This window comes from Fukomys damarensis, unplaced genomic scaffold, assembly GCF_012274545.1.
Source record: "Fukomys damarensis isolate Sample0158 unplaced genomic scaffold, DMR_v1.0_HiC HiC_scaffold_12, whole genome shotgun sequence".
Classification (NCBI taxonomy): Eukaryota; Metazoa; Chordata; class Mammalia; order Rodentia; family Bathyergidae; genus Fukomys; species Fukomys damarensis.
Window position 1 is genome coordinate 12,524,155 of NW_022900924.1, and position 17,480 is coordinate 12,541,634.

General features: G+C 42.0%; 1 protein-coding gene across 2 annotated transcripts in view; it reads right to left on the bottom strand.

Annotated features, from left to right (window-relative positions):
• Fbxw8 (F-box and WD repeat domain containing 8) overlaps positions 1 to 17,480 on the bottom strand; it is a 105,122-nt gene that overhangs the window by 46,313 nt on the left and 41,329 nt on the right. For both annotated transcript variants that reach the window (XM_010604104.3, XM_010604103.3), the window contains exon 5: positions 12,801 to 12,958. In XM_010604104.3, coding sequence (XP_010602406.1) covers positions 12,801 to 12,958 — 158 coding nt within the window. The remainder of the gene's footprint in view (positions 1 to 12,800; positions 12,959 to 17,480) is intronic.

Below are 17,480 nucleotides of genomic sequence, written 5' to 3' on the forward strand. Positions count from 1 at the left end.
AAAACAGGTTGATGGAGAAGTAAAAAATTTGGACCAACTCTTCTACAAGGGAAAGTACAATAAGGCAGATAATGTGAAAAAGTATCACTGTGCACACAGCCTCTGACATCAGTCAATTCCTCCTACAACATAACTAGTGAAATAAGCATGATATGGAAGATATGAGAACATAACAGATACAGGTAGAAGTAGAAAATTCCAAGAAAGAGACTGCGGATGCTGCATAATGGTAGATTAAAAAAAAAGAAGACATTTTTCATGATACACTTGAGTTCTGTCTACATGTAACACTGTTTTAAAAACTACTGTGATCTGCATACATGCCTTTTTAATAATCTCATTTTCCAGTCATAATCTACATCATTTTATGATCAATGTTAAATTCTGACATACAAAGCCAAATTAAAAACTCATGTCCTACTTATGGCTCATTGGCGGGTTAAGGTGACTTAAACTCTGAACAAGTCAAAAGCATCACTGCTATGACTTCCCCTGGAGCAGATGAGAAAAGGACATCGCAGTCCAGGGCCTGGCCTACGATTGGTGTTCAGCAAGTCTTACCTCTTTGTTCTTTTCCTTCTTCTAGATACTGTTTATTCCTACGAGGAATATACCTGTATCATCAAAAATACTTAAAACATGTAATTTTAAAATAATGGTGACATCTATCAGTTGAGAGATGATGTATGAGGGCTCATCATACTATTCACTCTAATGCTGTATTTTGAATTCTTTTGTAATAAAAGGATTTGTAAAAATAATATTTTGAAGGCTATCATTAACAAGAGTAACATTAACAAGAGTAAAAATCATTAACTTACATTTTACGCTTTTTCTTTCTTTCTTTCTTTTTGGATATGGGTTCTTGCTATACTGCCCAGGCTACCCTCAAATGTGAGGGCTCAAATGATCTTCCTGCCTCAGCCTCCTGAGCATCTAGGACTAGTGGTATGGGTTACTGGCCTACAAATGTTATCAGTAGTCACACCACCAACTGTCTCCTCAGATTTACAGTGAAAATTCCAATGATGATATTTGTAGTTTTCAGAAATCCCATTCCAAATACTCAAAAGATCTTGAAATCATACTACTAGTTAATTCTCTTTCAATAAAAGTAACAAATGGCTCAAGTTAAAGCAAGACAAATAAACCTACAGAAAGTCTTAATTCATGGAAAAGATAAAGTTGGCTTTCTTTTGGGGGGTTGTAGTACTGGGTATTGATCCTAGGGAATGTTGTACTATACCCCCAACCCTTCTAATTTTTTAAAGTTTGACACAGGGACTCACTAAATTGTGCAGACTGGCCTCTTGTGATTTTCCTGCCTCAGCCTCCGGAGTGCTGGGATTACAGGTGTGCAACACTGCACCTGGCTAGCTAGGAGTTTTTATCATTTGACTTCCATGCATGTTCTAAACCCCATTAATATGTATTATTTTTGCATTAGACAGTAAAAGTATTTTTAAAACAATAAAGTATCTGTTTATTTGTTTATAATTCCAGTCAGTGTGTTCTTTTGTGTAGATCCAAACTCTTACTAGTTATCAATGTCCTTCTGACAGACTTCCTATAACATTTCCTGGAATAGAAGTCTCTGTCAATGATGTTTCTCAGCTCCTGCTGATCATAAGAATACGTGTTGCTGTCCCAAGTCCCGAAACTCTGGTATTTTCCTCCAGTCTTCTCTCTGCTTACTTTTGGACAGTGTCTATTTCATCTTCAAAGTCACTCATCTTTTCTTCTGTGCTGTCTAATCCACTGATTGCATCTAGTGTATCTTCATTTCAGAAATTATATCTTTCTTTTGGAAGTCCCATTTGGAGCTTTTTAAAGTATCTTATACAACTTTCTGCATTGTGCCCATATTTTCCTACACTCTTTTGAAGCTATACAGCCTCTTTATAATAGCAGTGTTAATATTCTCATCTACTACTACTGACCGTCACTTCTGGGTCTCTTTCTGTTGATGGATTGGATTCTCCTCAGTCTGGGTCCTATTTTCCTGCTCCTTTGTATGCTTCATTTTGTATTAGAGGACCTAATCCATAAACCTGACATTTTGAGTTGTTGGGTCCTGTTGTGTTCTATTAAACATTGTTGGGTTTTGTCCTAATGTAAAATTAAGACACCTAAAATAGGTAATTTGATTCTTTGGGGACTTGCTTTTCAGCCTTTTTAAAGAAAGATTCTGGGTAGCTTTTAGTCTAAAGCTAATTTACTTCTACTAAAAATGCGATACCCCGCCACTGCCCTGATGCTGGTCACAGATGCCGATGTGGGGACACTGAGGAGCCAGGACTGTCAGCCAGGGGTGGCCGTGGCCTGTGGTCACTCAGCACCTCTAAGGCTGACCACAGGATGCTGGGCACTGGCTGGGGTGCTGCCCGACACCCCCAACACGCAGCACGGACTTCCGCAGCACGGATTTCCACACCACGGACTTCCGCACCACGGGCTGCCCAGCTCCAGTGTTACTGTGCCAAGGCTGGGAGGCCCTGTCCTGAACTAGCAAAGGACCCAGTCAAAGTGTGACCAGCGAGAAGTGGACCTCACCACTGCTCCGAGCGTGCCGGGCTCACACGCTGTGTCCATGCTCACAGCAGCAAGGAAGAGGACAGCAGTGACAGGAGTTGCAGGAAGGAGGATGTGAACCTGGAGCACAGGTGTGGGGAAACCGGGAGGACGTGCGAGAGACAGATGAAGGCAGAGGAGGAATTTCACTTCCACATCAGAGGATGAAGCTGAATCAGGGCTTAGGAAATTCTTGGGCACTACAGATGTAATTTGAGATTCTCCAGTTAATTTTCTTTAAACTCATAGTTGCCTTGTTCATCTTCCTATTCCTGGGACAAGTACCTGATGCCCACAATTTTAAGGAGACAAGTTACTTCACCTCATGCTTTCAGAGAACAGCATGGTAGGAGGGTCTGAGAAGAGCTGCTCACTGCTTGGAAACAGGGAGGAGCCGCCCTTCGGGCCACGCCCCCAGCAGCACCTCTCACCAGGCCCCACCTCCTAGCCTCAGAGTGAGCTGTGAACTCCCATGGCTGAATCCACTGTGATCCACTCATCGTCCACACCTGAGGCTTGGGGCCCATTGGAGGTCTAAACCAGAACGACGGTCGAGGTCAGTTTATAAACATGTGAGCCACCCTGTCCCCCAAGGCCCGGTGGACGCCACAGTGCACAGAGTGGACTCTGGACCCTGGCAATGGCGCTGTCTCCTGGCGATGTGTGGGCACCTCCAGCCAGGGCCCGTTGCTTGGGCAGCTCTCCCTGCCTCGGCAGTGCTCAGGTGAAGCATGCACGCACACACTGCAAGGTGGGTGGGCGGGCAGCATGTTCACAGGCAAGTCATTTAAAACTTGTATTTGTCAGGGGAAGAGAAAGGAAGGGAAAAGGAAAAGGAATAGAAGGAAAAATGAACACAAAGATTTTATAAACAAGGAAGGGAAGAAGAACTGCAGGGAGGGGAGGAGAATGGGAAAAAACGAATTAAGATACATGATGTACAGGTACAAATTCTCCATGATGAATGTGCTCATTAAGTATCAGTAAAATTAAATTTAAAAAGAAAAACAAAAAAAATTGTATACATTCATTGTAATATATAGTTTACAAATTGTACCCATATGAAAAATTTATTTTGTTTTATCAGAAGAAACTACAGAAAACATGGAGAATTTAAAAATAAATGAATAGGGGCTGGGGATTTAGCTCAGCGGTTTGGTGGCCTGCCTTGCAAGCGCAAGGACCCGAGTTTGATCCCCAGTACCAAAAAAAAAATAAAATAAAATAAAAAAAAAAATAAAAATAAATGAATAAAAACGTGATACCCTTCTGAGCATTCCATGCAACAAGCTTAAAAGGTCTTTCCATTCTTCCTGGTGGAGATGTTTACTATCCCCAGCTCTGCTAGAGTTCCAAGAACTGTTGCAACTTCTCCTTTCAGGTAGCTCTTTGGTAGCAGGCATTTACCCTCACACATGCACAGACTAACCAGAGGGAGTCCTCAGCAGATCTCTGGCGTTTCCCTCTGTGTAACTCCTCTCTCATATGCAGGACCACAAATTTTATCCACCTCAGTGTCCCTGAACGCTTCCTGGTGTCTCCTGAACTCAGCAAAGCCCTAGACTCTGCTGAGGTCCTTCCAAGTCCCAAGTTTTTTCCAGTGGGGAAGCTAGTGTAATTAGAGGCCTCACCTTGTTCTGCTTCGCCTAGGGATCACAATGTCTGAAAACCATGGTTTAATACATTTTCTACTTAGAAAAAAAGTGTAGCTCATTGCTAGTGTTCATTTAATTTTCAATCAAGAATTACTATATTTTATAAATGGAAACCCCACTACTAAAAACAGAATACTATATAAATAGAATGATATCTTTCATTCCCAAGACTACTTACTAGAACAATGCCAAAAAATAGTAAGAGCAAGACTTCATGGCAAACTTTGGTGGTTAAGACTACAGTCTGCAATAAACACTGTACCTGCGAGTACTCTGGGCGGAGGGGGGATTTTGTCTCATTTTCCAATTGCTTGAAGCAGAAGGTTAAATCCAATTTTTATTATCTTATTTTCACCAGAAAGAAACACATTTTTTTCTTTAACTTTTTATCTTGGAACAATTTCAAAATAACAGGGAAGCTGCAAGAAGTTCTGTATATATACTCACTGTTCAGCTCCCACTGTGTGCTGTCCCTTCTGAGAAAGGACCCCCGTCGGGATGATGCCCGGGGCCGTGTCATCAAGTCTCACATCTCCTTCAGCTCCAAAGTTTCTTCAATTGTTTCTGACATTCGTGACCTTGACAGTTTAAGGGCAAGCACCCATTTTGTGGAATGTCCCTCAGTCTGGGTTTGTCCATGTTTCCTCATGATTACGCCAGGCTGTGCATCTCTGGCTGGCCTATCACTGAAGTAATTCTGTGTTGCGCCTTCACTGCATCCTATCATGTAGTACAGGATGTTGGTTTGCACCATTAATTACAAAGTTAACTTTAATCTTTTGTTTTGTTTTGTTTTGAGACAGAGTCTCACTATGTAGTTGAGACTGACCTGGAACTCATTATGTAGCCCACGCTGGTCTTCAACTCACAGCAATCCTCCTGCCTCAGCTTCCTGAGTTGTCTAATGGAATTCAACTGCAAAGTTACTTTCTTCTCCCTTTCAGTAAGTGTTTTATATAAGGATATTCTTTGAGACCATGGAAAAATCCCAAGCCTCATCTCATTCTTACATACTAGTTGAATTTTTTTCTCAATTATTATGAGGGTTACCAATTAGTGATTTTCAAATACTATCATACATATTCATTAAGTGACATTCTGTTTTAAGCAATTTTTCACTTTTTATTCATCTCTTCATCAGTGTATTGTTATTTATTCCTACCTTACTCAATGGTTAGAATCGGTTACTCTCAACACTTCCTTATTTCCTGGTACAAACAGATGTTCTAAGATTATTTTGTTCTTTCCCTGCCCTGGCCAATTCTCCAAGGAGCTTTTAGCAGAGAGTAGTATTTTCAAGATCTGGGTACTAGCTGTGCTCACCGCTATTGGGCTACTCCCACACCTTCTCAGGAAGCAAAGCTAGTACATACATGCATATATGCATGCATGCATGCATACACACACACACCCCCCTCTATTTACTTCCCTGTCTATACTGAAAACCATATGGATTCCACACTGGTATCTCCTGTCCTAATCTAGTCCCACAGGGTTCTTTCTGGCCATCCTCCTTCTACACATTCACCTTCCTTCTCCAGTAGTGAGAAAGCTGGCACCCTGTGTCTACACTTAGCTCAGTCTCTGCGGCACCAGCCTTCCAAACCACCTGGCTGCTGCTTCTCTCAAGCTCAAACTTCCTCCTGGCGCTGTACCTGTTAGAGCTCCCTCCCCACCCCACTGGGGCCTGCCTAGGGGCATTCTGACTGAAAAGGCAGGCAAGCAGCTATTTTGCTTTTAAAACAAAAATACATTCACTCCACAAATATACTTATTTCTGTTTTGATAAAACCCAAGGGTTTAGAATGGAATAAATGCTACAACCAAAATTCTAAGTATTGAGAGGGAAATTAAATTCTGACACTTAAAATATGATTTATTCTTAGGAAAAAATCAAATTCATGTTCAGTTGTCATTAGGTACATTTAAGAACATGGACATTTTATTTCTCTAGTCTAAACTATCTCCCAAAAGCTATTGTGTGCTACTTATTATTCCTTTATTTACTACTCCTTTAGTTTTAACCTCAACTGTAATAAGATAGGACAGAGACTTTGAATTTATGTGAATACTGTATATTACTAAGTCAGTTTTCAGTAAAACCACCCCCAATAAACCAAAGAATTAATACTGTATTTCTTTTCCTATATTTAAAATGCCACTTTTTTTCTGCAAGAAAAAAACTATTGTGAATTATTTTTTACTAGTAACTTCAAGTTATCCTCAAAGACGACCGGGGATTTAGCTCAGTGGTTCCACCAACCTGCCTCGAAAGCCGCGAGGTCCTGAGTTCGATCCCCAGTACCAAAAAAAAAAAAGTTATCCTAGATGCTCTTCTGTGCCTAAAAGACGGTGTTTCTTAAAGCTCAGAGCTTGCACAGACACCTAGGAATTCATCTTCGGATCCCTCAGCATGAACATCAAGGTCAACACAGGCACGCAAATGAATGGTCAGCCTGTGAGAGCCCGCTGCACAATACACAAAGCCACACACTCAGATCCCATAGCTTGGTTTGCTTAAGGGGTCCAAAAATCTTGATTTTTTTTTTTTAGATTACCAGAAACATAAATACACAGATTTTAAATGTTTTCCTAGAGATGTCATAACCCCCTCAGGATGGTCTCTGAATGACCACTGCAGTAACACTGTCGCATTGGTCAGTTATGATGCATACGTGAAGTACTGAGTACTGTATAATCTTAGGCCCTTCTCATTGAAGAATAGAAAAACCTTTAAAAGTACAGCCTTAGGGCCAAGGATGTAACTCAATGGTGCCATGCCTGCCTGGCAAGTGCAAGGTCCTGAGTTCAATCCCCAGTTCCAGGAAGAAAAAAAAAAAAAACAAAAAAACGTACAAGTTTATCCAGCACCATATGGCAACATACCATGCAGCATGGCTTGTCTGTTAGACCAAATCTAACACCCAGAGCACTCTGGGGGAGTTAAAGTTCAATTCCTAATAATATACCCAAACCTCTCAGCTTAGAATTCTGCACTTATCTTTTTAAATAAGATTAAATAAGATTTTAAATATCTTTAAAATGTGATCACTCCTCTTAAGAAATTTGTTTGAATATATAAACACACCCCATTTCATCAAAGCACCATTGCTGGTATGGGGGTGCCAGGAAGTTGTCTCATTTTGTATTGTTTGCAAAGTGTTTGAAAAAGAATACTCCTAGACCTGGCCGGGGATTTAGCTCAGTGGTGCCACAGCCTGCCTCGCAAGGGCCAGGACCAGAGTTCGATCCCCAATACCCCCCCCCAAAAAAAATACTCCTGAACCTACAGACAGGCAAGATATCAGACAAGATTTGATTACTGAAACTTCAAGAAAAATGACCAGAAAAGGGCTTGAAGCAAAATTCTCCAAAATCCATGGTCAATTCTACTAGGCATTTCCCAAGCAAGCCTTGAGCATGTTAACTACAATCCACTTCCAAGACTTCAACATTGGTCAAAGAGGAGGGAAAACTATATTGCGTTCAACTGTCATCAACAATCAAGAGATACAAGCAAAACCACTGAAGAACTGATTAGGAATAAAATTTCTAGAAGCATTGAGTCTCCAGAGCTGACAAAAACATGGTCTTACTGGTTATTGCTAAGAAGAAGCTCGGAGAGATTCATTCCTACCCATTGTTAATATATCAGTAAATGAGAAATCACTGTCACTTGGGACCGGGGCAGACTCAGCCCTGGACAATGGGGTCTGTGTGTGTTCAGACAATTGCGCTGCAAGTGCGGTGGGAGTGGATAAGCCACCTTTCCCTGCTTGTGATGGTGTACCACAGAAAGAAGATTGTTGGCTGCCTACCGAGGTTCCACATGCTAATACTCACTGGGCCTTGTCTCTCCTCTACCCGCTTAGGCTGACAAATAAGAACTTCTTTGCACCTAAGAAGTATATAATCCCCTTTCTCACCAGAGAGTGAGTTTTCAAGACAAACCGAACAGGGAGTGGGTTTGCAGCACACTGCCATTCCCTAATGCCATGGCTCAAGGCCAAAGGCAGGCAAGCATGGAGCAGATGGAGTCCTGGCAAGGTCTCTGCTGTCCCTGCATTAGCAGCATCTGCTCATTACTCAGAACCTTCGCCTGCTTTATCTAATGCTCCAGGAAAAGCATTTTGATTTGATTCATTTCAGTACGGTAACGTGCAACACAATTAGTGGTAAAATCAAACTGGAGGACAGCCAGTGCTGACAATCGGAAACAAGGCAGAAGAAATATGAGGCCAGTGGGTTGGAATTCAAAAAATCACAACTGTGGATCACCTTGCCAAATCTCAACACCCCAGGTGCGTGTACAGCGCTCCTACAGGGCAAGGAGGTGGAAAAGGATACAGGGATGCCTGGCTTTCTCCTGAAGCAGTGTCCCATCTCCCTTCTAGGTAAGATTCCTTCTATGGAGAATGCGGTATAGACCACGGAGGGGTACTGATGGCTACAAGACCTTCACTCTGGCACAACCACAGAGCTAAAGCTCATTAACTCATGTTACGATCTTACTCTCCTTTTCTGTGGGGCAGTCACAAAATTTATATGGCAGACCCCACAAGGTAAGTTTCTCTTTTGCCATGTTTTTGCCTAAGACGTGCCAGTTTGCTGTTCCTGGAAAGGAGCAATAAAAAGAAATGTGCGTTTCATTATTTGAATGTGTCTTTGCCCAGAATTAGCTATTCATGAATACACTGGTATAAATATCATAGTGTCAATCTGCTAAACTGAAGTGAAACCAAAGACAATGCCACCTGAGGTCTGCAGAAAAAACAGGAAGTTGTTTAATCACAGAAATAGTAACAACCAGGATTAAACTAGAAAGACAAGCTCAGCATGAGATAGGAGCAAGAAAACAGAGAGCTGTCATAAGAGAAATGACCCTTAACACCAAAATGAATTTGACATAGACACTTCACCCTTGGAAGCACTGTGGAGTTTACCTAACCGCAGAGTAAAGAAAGCGTCTTCCCAGGGTCACATGAAAGCTGAAAGGATGAAGCTGAAAAACTGGATGATCTGGACATCAGTGACAGAACAACTGAAACATAACACGGAGTCCAAGAGCAAATCCCAACACAAAAGAGGTTTATATTTGCAAGCTTATCAAAGGAGCCATCCCACCAGCAAGGCAAAGATGGGCTCCACTGACTGATCACTTGTGGCAACAGGGTCCAAACCCAAGATGTCACACATGGCCAGCAAGCATCTACCACTAAGCTACAGCCCACACCTGTTGTGAGACAGCATCTTGCTAAGTTACCCAGGCTGGCCTTGAACTTGTGATCTTCCTGCATCAGCTTCCCAAGTACCTAGGATTCTAGGCTTGTGTCACCATGCCTGATTCAGATCAGCTTTCCCATGTGATACTGGAAAAGATGTATTTGGGACCATATTTTCTACTAATCCAGGATGAACTCAACTCTTTATCAATCAAGATTTAAATATAAAAAAGTCCTAACAGTAACAGAAGAAAAAAATAACTATAACTAGCAAATACACATATGAAAAAGACTGGATCATTCTCACACTAAGAAAAATGTAAATCAAAACTACAATCAGATACCATTTCCTATGAAATTGATAAATATCCAGAAGTAAGCGTACAAATAAGTATAATCCCATTTGCATTTATCCTTTGTCCCAAAAATCCCTACAAGAAAGTGCCCTTCTTGTACCCACATGAAATGTCATCTGTACAAAGCTTCTCACTCCAGCACTGTCTGTAATAGAAATAATGAACTCTAAGGAGGGCCTGTTCCCTACGCAGATATGGACAATCTTCAATATACATTAGCACGCGAAAAAAGCCAAGATGGGGAACAAAGTAGCAATGTAAGGTAATGCTACCTTTTGTTAAAAAGAAAAAGGGAAAATAAGAATAGATATTCATATTTATTTGAATTACCATGCCAAAATACTGGAACGATATATGAGTAAAAAATATAATTATCTTAGAATGAACTCAGCAAAAGTACATGAAAACAAAATTTCTCAAAGTATAACTGCTTATGTCATTTTGAAATTAGTCAAAATTACTAAATTACAAAATAAAATTAATTCATTTATTAAAAATGAAAATCACATACACAAAAAATTCCCTTCAAGAAAAACAAACCGTATAGCCCACTGAAGAATAAATGACAAAAAAACATGTGAGATACTTATGACCAGGTTATTTCCCTAGTCCTTTTCTTTCAGTCAAAAAAAAAAAAAAGAAAAAAGAAAAAAATCACCAAAAGGAAAAATGGAGAGGGCCAGGTATTTAGGTCAGTGGCACTATGCCTGCCTTGCAAGCTCAAGATCCTAAGTTCGATCTCCAGTACCAAAAAAAGAAAGAAAGAAAAAGAAAAATGGAGAAAGATAGGAACAAGCAATTTACGCACAAAAAAATATATGCAACTCAAAACACAAAAGATGTTCATATACATTTCAAATTAACAAAAGTAAACAAAAGAACACGGAAATATCATTTTTTCCTATCAGACATATATGAGAAAACTGTTACTTTTGTATAGGTTGTTTTTTTTTGGTACTGGGGATCAAATTTGGGTTCTTATGCTTGCAAGGCAGGCAGCAGAACCACTGAGCTAAATCCCCAGCCCCCTCTTACATAGTTTTAGTGAGACAATGAACTGGCAAAGTCCTCCTAAGGTCAGTTAGGCAGTATTTATCCAAACAAACATCCATACCCTTCACACTCAGTGACTAGTAATTCACCCCATGCACACCCATGAACAAATTTATCATGACCAGGTCAAGTCTGCACCAACAGTGGACCTACAGCACCGCCACATGATGCAATACTATTCAGGCACTGAAAAGAGTAAGTATGAACAGAAAACACTAAGATAACGTCATCAGATGAAAAAAGCAAGGTAAAGGAAAGCACTGTATAAAGACAGAGCAGGCTGTGTCTAAAATGTGAAAGGGCCGCCACGGGGAATTTGAAGCGAACACTTAAACTTGTTGACCCGTTTTCTTTTACACGTTGGCTGTTTGAATTTTAACTCTCAAAATTTTTAATCCAAGTATTTGAATTAGGACAATTACCAAAGAAAATATTTCTTCATATTTCTATGTTGTCACTGATGTTTCTGTGTAACAAAAGGGATAAGATAGGCAAAGATAGTTCTAACCAACAATACACAACCAGAACTGGGCATGTCACTCAGTGGTAGAGTGAGTACTTACCATACCCTATGCCCTGGGTTTAATCCTCAGTACCAAATGCGGGGTACAAATAAACTGGGTGCACATTTCTACAAGAGGATTTTGTGTCTGGTATTACAAGAACAGCACTACAGCTGTAGCGTATCTTGAGAGATCCAGTCAGTTCTGGATTCACTACTGACTCCAACCTCAAATTATCCAGCTGGCTCCTTTGAACCTCAGTCTCCCTATTGGCAGAAGAAAATGTATGTGCACATTCATGTGTGTGTATGGCAGGAGGAAGCTGCAGATAATTCCAAAACTGCATGATTCTGACTTAACAATAGTACAATTTTTATACAGTTTTTTTTTGGGAAAAAACAACCTTCATGCTCAGGCTGCTCTTATGCTAGTTATCCAGGATCTCAAAACATATGAAATATTAATAACCACACCACAGAAGCAGCTTAATTCTATAGGCTGAAGAACAGAAAGTATAAATGCTGTCTAACGTCAAACCAAGGGAATAGAGTTCATGCTGCTAAGTAATAAAGTAAAAACATTCAAGATTTCAGCTCTAATTTTTATTTTTAACTGGCATAAGATTCCCCATTAGCTACTTTACTTCAGATTTGTCCCACTGAGCCACCTTTTACCCGACTCTGCAGCAGGACACCTGTGCTATGACATGAATGCTGATGTTCAGAAACACTGTGGTCTGACTGTTCAGGCAAGTGGGGCACAAAGCTCTGGAGAGTCAAACTTCCTTCCACAATGGACATTAACAGCATGAGTGGTAGGCATATAGGGTAGAATGGCCATTGAAATTATTATTTCTGTTGGCTGTAAACTGTCGGCTGTCTTGTTATTTCTGTGAAACTAACTTTAGACTCTTACGTAGTTCGCTAAACCCACGGCTGCTCACACACACAAAGAATCCTCTTAGTGCCACAGAGACAACATATCTTATATGGTATCTAAGTGCCAGGCACTGACTTTTCTTTCTCTATTTCTCTATTAGACATAAATTACCTACATCTATCCCATTATCACTATTCCTTTTGGACAGAGCAGAGGCTAAAGGAAAATTAGGCCAAGTATATTTAATACTTTACACCAAACAAGTTATTTGCTTAAGATGGTTTGGCCAGCCTTGTCATGTCTGGCACTGGCACCCACCCTGACAGTTCCAGTAGGAATTAAATACCAGTTTTAATGGGTACCGTGTTCCAATGCCTACTAATGCACTGAGGGTTATTGGCCAACTTCTTCACATAAAGGCAGGAGTGACTGTATGTGTGAGAATATGTGTGTGTGCCCATGTGTACGTATGGAGGGATTACAGGGGAGAGCCGGACGCAGCTGCTTAATTTTTGTAAAGCTTTTTTTGCCTTAATAGGGAGGAGGGCTGCAGTTACTTACCATCCTCATAAGCTGCTACCGCCAGCGAGCTGTTTATTCTCACAAAGGAGACGTATGGCTGCATTCCAGGCTCATCCTCCTCAAACTCCGATTCCAGGAAGGGGGCCACATAGTCCCAGGTGCGGGTGTCCCACACCCGCACATCCCCTGATGTATATCTGGAAAAAAAGGACACACTTGGTTCCAAAAAGGGACTGAAATGAAAATGAAGAGGGCCCTAAAACAATAGAGAAGTGAAATCTTGGAGAGGAACCACCCCTGTGGCATTGTTTGGATGAGTGACTCCAAAAGGGGAAAATGTCAACTGGATAACAGAAGGCTCTGAACCTGGTTCACATTCTTGTGGCACAATAGTGACAATTTCAAATGAGAAAATTATAGTAAGAAATTGAGCATCAAAATCTTGCTTTCCTTTTATGCTGCTAGAACCAATCTGTTACCTTAAGTTCTCTCACTAAAGAGATCACTAACAGAATTAAGTATAAGCAACAGCACACACAAACACCACACAGAAAGAAGACAGAGAGGTGCTGCTGGGATCCTGAGAACTAATGTCTTACAGGCGCAAGCTTTCTTATACCTCAACCATGCTTCAGATCTGACTGATTAAAGTCCCTAAAGACTAAGTGATTTGCTGAAACAATTAAATCTCACCTTCAACAGTCAGACACTGCCTTCTTGTGAAAAGCTCTTGCTGAAATGTATGGCACTCTCTGGCTCTACCCACTTAGAAAACAGGAGAACTCATTCCGCTCTATGCCTGCCACTCCCACAAATGACTCTCCATCAAAGACAAGAGAGGCCACCAGGACAACAGGATGGCCAGATGATGAGATGGGTGCTTCTTGCCACTGCAGCAATGAAGCGAAGGGTTGATTTCCTCTTGTAAAGCAACTTGGGGAGAGGGGGTCTGGAAATGAGCCCATACCACAAAGAGAAGCATGTGATTCTGAGGAGGTTCATGGTCTTCCTGAGATTGTAGCAATGGCTCCCTTAATGTTTCACTGTAGAAGTGACCAAAATAAGCTCTGAAAACTATGTAATCACTCAAATCACTCAAATACATGTATGATACATCTATAGGAGATCAATCTCAAGTGAGATTTCTTCACTTGATCTTAGCCAAAAGGCCGAGAAGCGATCAAGTGAGATTTCTTAAAGAAACTAGAAATGCTCTGATTCAGAAGTGCTTCATTTATTAGCTATAGTGGCATTCCCCTCAAACGACAAACTCTAGTAAACGCACGTACTATATCATCTGCAGGTTATCCTGTCACACCGAGTCCCAAGCCTGGAGAGCTCAGCTTTCCACATGCAGGACAGGGCTGAAGGGCACACATGGTCTACAGAGTTACCAGGAGAGATGTGCTGTCTCACAGTGTACTGCTGCCCCTCTATCTGACCCTGATCCTCCAGTAAACACAATGCTCATGGCCGAGTCTCCTTCAGCCTGGTAATGCACAGGCAGAGGCAAATGTTGATATGGCCCTGGCTCCCAGGCTCTGCGGGAAGCAATCAGAATCACCCCCTTTAGTGAGAAAGGAAGCCCACACAAGAGCACATACTCTAGCCTACTGCACCAAAACAATCAGGCCCAACTTGACATGCCGGAAGTGACTCAGGCTGTCCCTCAGGAATAAGACAACTTGATTAGCTACAAAGACACTGAATGTTTGAATTCCTAGACTGTGACTAGATTTGTAAGGTTAAATTCTAAGTGAAAGGAACCAGCTTACACAGAAAACAAAGTTGAAAAGGAACACACTGTCTTTCAGAAATAGAGAAAGGTACATGAAAGAAAAAAAGAAAGAAAGAATTTACGATGCCAGAGAGCTAAAGAAAGGACACAGCCAGAATATGTGGTCTATTTCTTACCAACTATGTATTACTCTACACATGTGGTCTTCCTGATGCTCTGTGCTATTCCCTTGAGGCCAGAGCGGAAGGAGTGGTGTGTAGAGGTCAGAATGTTGGTAGCTCAAGATCCAGGCCCCTTTAAACAAAGGGCTCTGAGGACAATCCAACAAAAACCACTCAACAGGGAAAAATGCTTTAACTTCTTAACCAGACAGAAGTGAAATGTGAGATACAAGCTACTGATAATTCCTCATCTAAGGGGAAGAGGAGAGGACGGCAGGGATTCCAGAGACCAATGCTCTATTAACACATTCCCACCGGCTTGAACCACCACTGGGCAGCATGGGACAGCCACGCATGAACCATTGGTGGTTGAGAGCTGCCTGGCAGCAAGACATACAAATTATGAACTCGTTGTGAACATGGCAGCATCTAAAAGGTGACTGATGAATGAGTCTTTTCTTCCCCAAAGGAAGTGGTCCCAATCACACTGCAAGTTCACACATCTAACATAAATGCATGTGCTCCTTCAAAAGCTTCAGCTCACTGCCATGCTAGCCTGCCTGTCCCTGAATTCCTTTTGTCAGTGGCACCGTCAGTCCCAGGTTATCGCTACAAAAAGAGAAGACCCCCTTCAACACCTTTGCCACCATGCACCATTGCCAAGCTCTTGCTTTCCTCGTCCCCACAGATCCTCAATACTCACACCTAGTAGAGGAGTCTTCCAGCTTCTGAGTGCCCCCACCTGGCATCAGCCTTGCACATGTTCTGCCCAGCCTTCCCAAACACCTCAGTTTCTGAGTCATTCTCTTGGATACACTGCCTTTCTTCTTCATCTCTGTGCTAGACCATGTACCAGCTGTGAGCCACCTTGCTAGCAGCTTGAATATTTCTCTTCCAGCAATTATGTGATGATTACCGAAATGTTCCTCTCCCTACTCACATACAATCAGTTGGGGTCCAGGGCCAGATCTTGCACATGGCTGTGTATCTGAGGACTAGAAGAGTCAATATGGAAGGGTGCCTGACACTAGAAAATGCTCCGTGAAGTCCCTTCGCTACATACCTTATTGAATGAAGCTCTGATTACAGGGCCTACTACAAATTCTTCACAAACCAGCTCCCACCCTTCCCTCCAGCACGTTTCCTCTCTCCTCACATGAGCTGGCCGCCAGTCAAGCTCCCAAAAACTCCTGGCTCTGAGCCTGAGCTCCATCATCTACCTGCCTGGAGTGCCTTCCGTCCTCAAGATCTAACCCGTGGGGGCTCCACTTCAGTGGCACAGCAGAGTCACCCAATACCCAAGTACACCCCAGATCAGCTAAATCTGACTGAAAACGGGACCACTCATGAGTGGTGTCCATATGCAGCAGACTGAGACCCAATGACACAGTCCAATCTGACCAGCTCAGGCCCCCTGCTCCATGAAGCCCTCTCTGACTCTGACTATATCCTGTATCTGAAGAAACAGCCACAGGTTACCGCATTCCAGATGTATAGACTATGTCTCCTCCACCTGACTGTGATGTCTCATCACACAGGCATAACCTCCATCATAGCCAGCACTAAAAAAAACCCAAAACAGTGGCTGGAAAGGGGTCTCCACAGGCAACAACCTGACTGGCTTGAAAAGCATGGCTGTTTCCCCTGCCTGTCTTCTGCAGCTAATGATTAAACACCGCAAATGCACACACTGATATGCATTAGACTTTCTGCATTTATTTCCAAATTATTTAAAATACAGCTCTAGGGATAGCTCAGTGGTAGGAGGCTTGCCTACCATATACAAGGTCCTGAGTTTCATAGCCACCACCAAAAATAATTATCTATGACTTAAAATAAACTCAACTGTTTTGGTAAACATGAAAATTTCCATAGATAACCATTTAAATTCACTCCATTCTTCAAGGCTAAAGCACAAAAGGATGACATAAATGTTTTGCTGTAAAAAAAACAGGGGGCACAGCTCAGTGTGAAGGTTCTGGGTTTAATAGTACTGGGGGAAAAAGGACTCCGGAGGGTACAATACAGACTCTGTCTCCCCTACTGAAGGGAACAGAGAACAAACTCCGCATTTCAGCAGGTGTTCACGATGAGTCGGTAGTAGGCTCGCAAGCGTCATACAATGGCAACAGGAGCCAGACTTCATGCTTGTGAACCCACGCTGAAGAAACAGACATCTTCACAACTGCAGAGCACTGGTCAGGAAGAGGGACTTGGACCAAAACCTAAATGAGATCTAAAAGCCCTTAACAACACTGGCTACGATAAGCAAGAGGAAACTAAATGGAGGTAGGAAAAAGGGCTGATTCTTCTCCAGAGCTCCAGAAGACTATATTGCTGCTTAATGACAATTACACTTAAACCAATTAAGACAACACGGTGACAGATGCATTGTCAGGAAGCCTCTGGACCCCAATATTGATGGCCCTCTAATTAGTGTCTGTGCAAAGTACAACTACATCGAATATGTTAGCTGAGAAAGGAACACTAAAGAAAAACCAGAGAAGTTTTCCAGGTGAGTAAGGATGTGCCCGCCCACGATACAGACTAGTGACACGGCAAAGCTGTGCGCTTTCCCAATCTTTTTTATGCTTGGCAAGGCTGAGTTTACCTCTAAATAAATAGGTCAGAGAAACCCTCCACAGGATTTCTTTTTGGTATTGGTTCTGGATGCCTAGAGCCCTTTGTTAAGGATTCTGAAGATGCATTTCATCCAGCTCACCAGTAAAACAACTACTATAGGGCCAGGGATTTAGCTCAGCGGTTCGGTGGCCTGCCTTGCAAGCTCAAGGACCTGAGTTCAATCCCCGGTATCAAAAA